This window comes from Protobothrops mucrosquamatus, unplaced genomic scaffold, assembly GCF_001527695.2.
Source record: "Protobothrops mucrosquamatus isolate PMUCROS unplaced genomic scaffold, P.Mucros_1.0 scaffold4125, whole genome shotgun sequence".
In the NCBI taxonomy this organism is placed as follows: Eukaryota; Metazoa; Chordata; class Lepidosauria; order Squamata; family Viperidae; genus Protobothrops; species Protobothrops mucrosquamatus.
In genome coordinates, this window is record NW_015390053.1 from 89,218 (window position 1) to 97,180 (window position 7,963).

Sequence of the window (7,963 nt, forward strand, 5' to 3'; positions counted from 1 at the left end):
TATACTGTAGAAATGATCACTTTTTTAAAAAAACAAAACAAACCCAGGGCCATATTATTAAGATATTTATGACAATGTTTTGTTCACATTTTTTAGTATTTATCTTCAGTAAGATAAATCCTCCCAGTTATAAAAATGTTTAGCAACTTACATGCCTCAACATCACAGAAGAGCTTTTTCTAAAGCTCAGTTTCAAACAACTGGACTCCATGGCAAGATATGGGAAGTTTCATGGAGTTCCGTTTGAAGAAAGACTGAATGTGCGTTTGTGGAGCACCAGTCACAGAAGACACTGGATATATCTTTGTTGACTGTGAATTATAGAAAGGCCTGCTTACTTTCTGTAGGAAAGGAACCTGCATATCACTAGTAAGACTGCAGTTCTTTATTTCAAAGGCCATTTCGAACAGGACAGAATATTTAGATTAGATCGGGGTTATCTGAAGGGTGGTGTTCAGAGACAGTTCCATGTAGAGCATATTATAATACTGTAACCGTATAATCAGTGCTTTTTTTCTAAAAAAAAAAAAAAAAGGTGCCGGAACTCACACACGTCATACAACCCGCCTTGCCTACCCTACAAGGTTCCATTCAAAAAAGGTGCCGGAACTCCGTTCTGGATGTTCTATGACAAAAAAAAGCCTTGCATATAATAATAAAGATATGAATGACTGTTGTGATGAACATAATTGTAATAAATAATAAGTGCCACTTGTTCCCAATTTAACTTAAAGAGTTTTATGAAGTCATCCAGTTGCCGCTTATTTGGGAAATCATTGTTAAGCCAACTATGGTTTTAGACAATGTACCTGTCCGGTTATCTATTGTTTATATAATTAAATTTTGATGGAGAAAAAAGTGAAGACCATGTGTTGACTGTTTCACGTGAATGGTTTGCTGGGAACTATGCAAGTCAAATTGTCTTTGTGCTGGATGTTGGCAAGGCTTCTGATACCCCTTCCTTCAGGGTTTTTTTGAGTTGTGACAGTGCCACTGGCATTTTCAGGGGGTCAAAATCTGCAAAATGGTAAGTGGAACATCTGAAGCTGTGCCACTTTCAGTCATGGCTTTGATAACAACACTGCTTTGCGCTTTCCTTCCTTCACTCTCTGCACACATCCGTGGACTGTTCATATGTTCTTGCTATCTCTTACAGAACACATGCACTATGAGGATTTGATTTATTATCCTTTTAGAACAACCAAATAGGAAGAAAGTGCTGATAGTTCTGCTACTCTTACATATAATCCCTGTATTAGTTCTGCAAGGTACTTAACATTTTTAAATGAAAGGAAGATAATTGTTTTTCAAAGATCTGTGCCTCTTGTATTAAATAAAAGAATTTAAAAATAATGGAGAAAATAAATGGTATTCCAGCATCTGTAAATGCTGACACTTAGTGCTGATGACACCTAGGATGCCTGGGGAGGAAAAAGGCAGAGAGAAGATTAAATCAAATTTAAATATTTTGGCATATGCCAAGATTATAGAATCTGTGAAAAAAATCACTGCTAAATATAATCTCATTGCTTGTAATATATGCCAAAACAGTTATCTATCTTTTCTGGTGAAGAGAGTTATAATACACAATGCCTTCAATTTCAGTTGTCATGGTCATAAGCTAGTTTGCAAAGATATACATCTTTTAAAAGACATTGATAGACTGCTTATCAAGGATTCCCAGGAGTTTAGTATTTCAGGTATTTTCCTTTATTTTTGAAGTAGTTTTTGAACATTGGCATCTTCCTTTACAGTATACCGAAATATGCAGTTTATTTTTTTCCCTCCAGAACTGATATATTTTATATACTTGCTCACTTTTTTCATATATGGTTCAGTAAAAATCTTCTCATACATAAATCATGTTTTAGAAATCTTTCCCTAATTGGTGGCCATCTGTGTCTGCAAATGGGTTACAAAAAAGTGGACAGCCATCAGTTGTAAGCAGAAAATATAGTTTTCACTATCTTTTTGCTGCCATTATTTCTGCACACTATATATCAAATGCCTCATGAGCCTCTCATAGACCCAAAGGCATCTTTTCTCAAACATTTGTTTTCAAAATGAATAGCAGTACAATTCTTATCAATTGTTGGGAAGGTAGATTACCATTTGAACAGTCCAATTTACAATGAAGAAATACATATTTGTGGTGCATGATGGAGAACTGAGTAAACACTAAGCAGACATTAGTTCTGTAAAATGCTAAGTATTCATGATATTAAGTAATGTTTGCAGTTGTCATTTAAAATCAATTGCATCAAACCTCTGTTATTGACAAAAATATATGTACGAATCCTTATTATTTATAATTTATCGAACATATTCTAGTAACCATTATATTAAAAACAAAACAAAAACTCTTTCAAAAGAGAAGATTTTTGACTGGTGACTTAAAAATCTAATGGTAGCTAAGCAACTGTCTCAAACAACTGAAAGCAATCTGTTATTCTCAGAGAAATTTCCCAGCCATCAATTGTTATTCATTATATTTTTCACCATATATTAATCAACTTCTCCTCTGTGCTACCCATCAAAAGAAACTAGGAATCATAAAGATCCATCTGCAAATACATTTATATATTTATATATTTTTATTGATTATAAATGCCATTCTTAATTTTAAAAATTTGAAAATAATTTGACCCCCTCTTCTTTGTGGCAGTCTCTCAAATACTGGAATACTGTTATCATGTCACCCCTATTTCTTCTTTTCTTTAGACTAGCCAAACCCAAGTCCTGCAGCCGTTCTTCATATGTTTTAGTCTTCAGGCCTTGGATCATCTTAGTATTAGTTGCTCTTCTCTGAACTTTTTCCAAGGTCTCAACATCTTTTTTGTAGTATGGTGTCCAAAATTGGCTGCAGTATTCCAGGTGTGGTCTCACTAGGGTTTTATAAAGCGGTACTAATACTTCACGTGATCTTGATTCTATGCCTCTGTTTATACAACCCAGGATTGTATTAGCTTTTTTGGCTGCTGCTGCACATCAATACACTTGATGAGTATTGTGATGAGTATTGTGTTAGAACACAGGATCACCAAAACTACCAGTAGTTAGTACAATGAAACATTCAATTTTATTGCAAGTCTGAATAATTCAAGTTGAGCCAGTAAGCCTAAAAGTAACAAGTGCTGCAATAACCATGGTTTGCGCCCTTAGATGCATGAAAAGAACTCTCATACAATAACCACCTTCACCACTACCTTGTCACTGGGGCCCTTGGTGTCCAGAGCTGTCTATGAGGATTAATGAAGGAATGGAATGAGAATGGAATGGTAATGTGGGTCTTCAACAGGAGAGGACAACCTGTATCAGTAGAAAGGCCATTTATTTATTTATTTAAATCTCACCTTTAATATTTTTGTAAATAACTCAAGGCAGCAAATTTACTTAAAACTCCTTCCTCCTCAAATTTACCCCACTATCTGAATGAAAGCAAAACCATACTGTATTAGATTAATTTAATGTAATCCACTCACATGCTTAAAGCTACTAAAAATGAAGGGATATATTGTAAGAGCATCCTAACCCTAACTCTATAGGCAAAGGCAAAGGCAAAGGGTACAACACTGATCTTAACCAATGAGGATACTTCAGCAAATATGTTTTTTTTAAAATCCTAACCCATTTTGATAATAGCAGTAGCAATAGTGCTTTACAGAACTCTCTAAGCAGTTTACAGAGTCAGCGTATTGCCCCCCAAATCTAATTTAGCTGCTTTAATAGTTATATTTTTTTTAAAAAAGATGATGGATATTTTCACGTATTCCAATAAGAAATATCTTAAGTAAACTGGTAAAAAGAAACTCCTTTTCATTTGTCTCTAAACCAAAATGGCATTTTTCCTGTGCCTCACATTTTTGGCTATTTCTATATGCAAGCATGCCAATTTCTTCTTTAAAATGTGTATAGCTTAATGTAGGGTCTGTTCTATGTAAACTCTTCTCGCCCACCCCCCAACTATTTTTAAAATATTCAAGTCTGATTATGATGAATTGTTCTGTATTCATGTTTCATGCTGATGTTTGCTAACTTGTCACTGTGTTCTTCAGAAATGCTTAGTGTAGCTTTATTAACTTGGGAATGTAGGTTATGAATCATATGAATTTTGCCAGTGTAACAAAATAACAGTGGTGTAATGAAGTAATTGAAAGTTTCATACTTTTCAGATTAGAAATTAATCTTTCAAGATTTTTTTAAAACCACACTAAAGTGAGTCTTCAGAGCTGCTCTGTTTTTCATCACACAATATATTCTGTTTTACCACTTATATACAAACTATATAACATTATGATTAATTAATTTAATACATTCTGCCTTGACTAGAAGGGGTTTTAAGGGATTTTCAGATAGCTAAATAGCCTTTATTTGACATTTTTCAGGTATTGTTTTTTGTTTCCTTGTTGTATATTCATTGATTGCTAGGACATGTATACTTATTGATATTATATAATCCTTCCTTCCTTTCTCCTTTTCTCTTGGCGCTAAATATCAGAACTGGGAGCATATTATATTAGCATTATAAAAATAATTTGTTCTGGCACTTAATCAGTTTCTTTTTTATGAGACTTTAACCATGACTCACACATATTTGAATGTACTAGCTGTTTTAAATTGGTGATGCCTCTAAAGTTTATTTAAGATGGAACACTTAGGCTGATTTAGTGCAAATTGTTAACTGTTACTTTCACATAGAGGCATTGTTCAATTATTACTTTTCTATGGAGAGTTTGGCTCTGGAAATTATTAAATCAACTGATATGCCTAAGACAAATTCAACTCCATAAATCTTATCCAGTTCTGTTTATTTGGAACAGACATCAGTGGTGGATTCTTCCTACCTTGTGAAGGATTATAAGGTCCGCATGTCATTGCCCTGCCCCTCATCCGTGAGAGGTTTAGACAGTAGTCTGGCTAATATTAAAGATAAAGTTAATGGATAAAAATGTCCATTCTATTCCATTCCATTCCCTATAATAGAATTGATTTTAAACAAGCTGTAGATAAAAAATAAAACTAAAATGATTCTTCATGACCGTAAACAATATAATTTGGGGTATATCAGAGTTTAATGCTTTGACATAATCTAAGATTTCTCAGTTAACATTTTGGAAAAATCACATAGTTCCTAGTTAAAAAGGAGCTCTGTGAGACCTAAAACCATACGCTGAACCAACTTAACAAAGTTGGCTGAATAAAAGTTTAACTCTTCACCTAGTTCAGTAATTTCAACAGTATGCCATCTTATGAGGCTGCAACTCAAATGGAGCCAAATCCCATTTGAAGCCAAAATGCTGATCTCATTTCAGGGTAAATAATTCTTACGCTGTACATATGCATGTATAAGCCCATCTGCAGATAAGCTGAACGCAATACTTAAAGTATATTTTGGCACTTAAAATTCTTGGCTTATCAGTGATTATACAAGGTAAACCATATGTAATTGAAAAAAAGGCAATTGAAATCGCACTTTTCCCCTATTCTTAAGAGACTTTGACTTTTAGCTGAAGGAAAAGTGTACCTCAACTATTTGAAATTCAATGTCATAGAAGAAAAACAAAAGACATGGAGGTTAGCAAGGCGATCCCTGAGGGTATGACCATGACAAAGGTATACTTCTGCAAAGGCTAAATGGTATTCAGATGGAAGTCTCAAAGGTGCTTTTCAAAAGGCAACTAGACTTCCTTGATTTTTTTCTAGAGAGTGTTTCGCTTCTCATTCAACAAGCTTCTTCAGTTCTCTTGAGCTTCTTCAGTGTCTTCAATTCACTTCTCACCCACAAAGCTTGAAAAATGTTTTTCTTCAAACATTCTCAAAAACAAAAAACAAACAAAACCCAAGAAAGCCCATTTACCTTTTGAAAAGCACCCTTGGGACAATCAAGACCTGGATGATCAAGATGGAAGGTAAATAGCTTGGCATAAGGAAGTTAAGGTATAATGTTTTTCCTTGGGTACTATTATAAGAAAACTATTCTAGGATCTCATACAAAAACCATGTTTGCCCATGGGACTTCAATATTTCTATATTCCATAGGATTTCAATATCCTATTCAGTTTCAATATCCATGGATATTGAAACAATTCTACATGTGTTATTTTACTATGGCATCCACAGGGACAGCCACAACATTTACATTTTACCCTTGTTTCCTCCACAAGGAAAACAGATAACTTTAATATGAATATACTTTTTTCTGATTGCAAATCCCTTCTGACCCCAATTGTAGCAAAATACTATGCAGCAAGCAGGAATGAAAATGAAGCACTAATGCGAAGTGATCCATAATTACAACTCTTGTTTGTCTGTTGATCATCTTGATGTCATCCAATGTTTTGTTTTATTTTACTAACTTCATTGATGTTTAATATTTTTGTACCTAGGCCATCATAAATTCTTATAATGATCATGATATTTGAAATTTGGGGAGAATTGCAGAACACATATTATTAATAATGTGAACAGATTTCTACCCTTGAATTTAAAATTTCAAAAGTAAAATAAAATAGTTTTATGTAGTTGTTGTTTTGCTGGAAATAAAACAGATCATTGATTTCTATCGGGAATAGAAATATCTCTTTGTTGATTTGGCTAAAGGTTAAACCACAATTCATCTTCTAAGCTGATGTATGAATAAAATAGTTAGGACACTGATTTGTAACCCTATCCTGTGCCTACAGTTCTGCTCTTCTTGTAAATGTCATCACTTTCTCTGTCCTATCTGCTTATATCTGAGTCATGAGGTGCTGACAAAAACCCACTGCACTTAATGTGAAACCTGAGGCATTTTGCTAATTCCAAAGATATTAGTAATTACCAACTTGGCATTTAGCTGATAAATAACCTGCACATATGGAATCTTAGTTTTTGTGGCTCTGTTTTCTTCTATTATTTAAAAAAAAATTGTTTCAGTATTCAGTTGTTAAAATATAGATTACCATGACCATATTTTTTTGGAAAAAATAAAGGACAAACCTGAAAAGGGGGCAAGGCTGGAACAGTTTCATAAGGATAAAAAAAAATGTTTATATCTATAACTTTGCTTAATGAAGGAAAATTAAAGAACAAAAACAAGAAAAACTTTTCAATTCTAAATATTCTAATAAAATATCTATTTAAAAGACAATTCAATTTCCACATTTTTCATATGAATGTGAAAAATGGTGTATTAAGTGGCACCATTTATACAATACAAGTAAAATGCCCAAAATAAAAGACAAAAGTTGAGTTTTTCCAAAATAAATAAAACTAAAGGACAGCTTCCTGAAATAAAGAACTGGGTTAAGTGTGAGAAATCAGGAAACTCAGCAGTTCAAATGAACATAAAGGTTTATTGCAAGGTTAAGCACTCTATAAGAATCTGAACTACTAATGGTCAAAGCCAATTGGCAGCGGTAGATAAGAATCAATGGAATTCAAGGCTCAGCCTGGTCATCTCCTACAGACTGTCCTTTATAACAAAGGGACGTATGGTCATTGTAAGTATAGGTGAACCAAACTTACATTCATTCTTTGCAGCCCAAGTTTTTAGCAAAATCAGGGTATTTTTCTACATAGGATGTTTGAGCTTTAAAACTGTTGAAATGTTTTGAAACGGTTTTAGCATAAATGAAGAAATATTGCAAACATTTTTCTAATGAGGTTTAGGAATTAAGTTTTATTTCCAACCTTTGACCTCTTTTTATTTTCAGCCATGCAACCGGATATGAAAGTGATAATCACACAGCCCCAATGTTATACAGCTGTGGAGCCCAGTACAGAATACATACCCATGGAGTTTTTAGAGGAATTCAAGTGAGTATATTAAGCAAAGTATATAATTTTGGATTGATTACCTGGCTGCTTTGATAATAGCAAGGAAACACTATATTTTCTTTTTATTAGAATATAGTGTTCACTATATACTAACTAAATGGAAAATGTTTAAGTTATCTATTTCTGACAAATTCTAATTTGCCCC

At 33.5% G+C, this 7,963-nt stretch overlaps 1 protein-coding gene across 1 annotated transcript in view; it reads left to right on the plus strand.

Moving 5' to 3' along the window:
* The window catches only part of LOC107298605 (Wilms tumor protein homolog), a gene marked incomplete at its 3' end in the record, with an annotated part of 31,279 nt that extends 23,482 nt beyond the window's left edge, over nt 1-7,797 (plus strand). The window contains exon 6 of the mRNA XM_029286575.1: nt 7,695-7,797. Within this exon, the coding sequence (XP_029142408.1) occupies nt 7,695-7,797 (103 nt within the window). The remainder of the gene's footprint in view (nt 1-7,694) is intronic.
* Between the last annotated feature and the right edge of the window lie 166 nt (nt 7,798-7,963).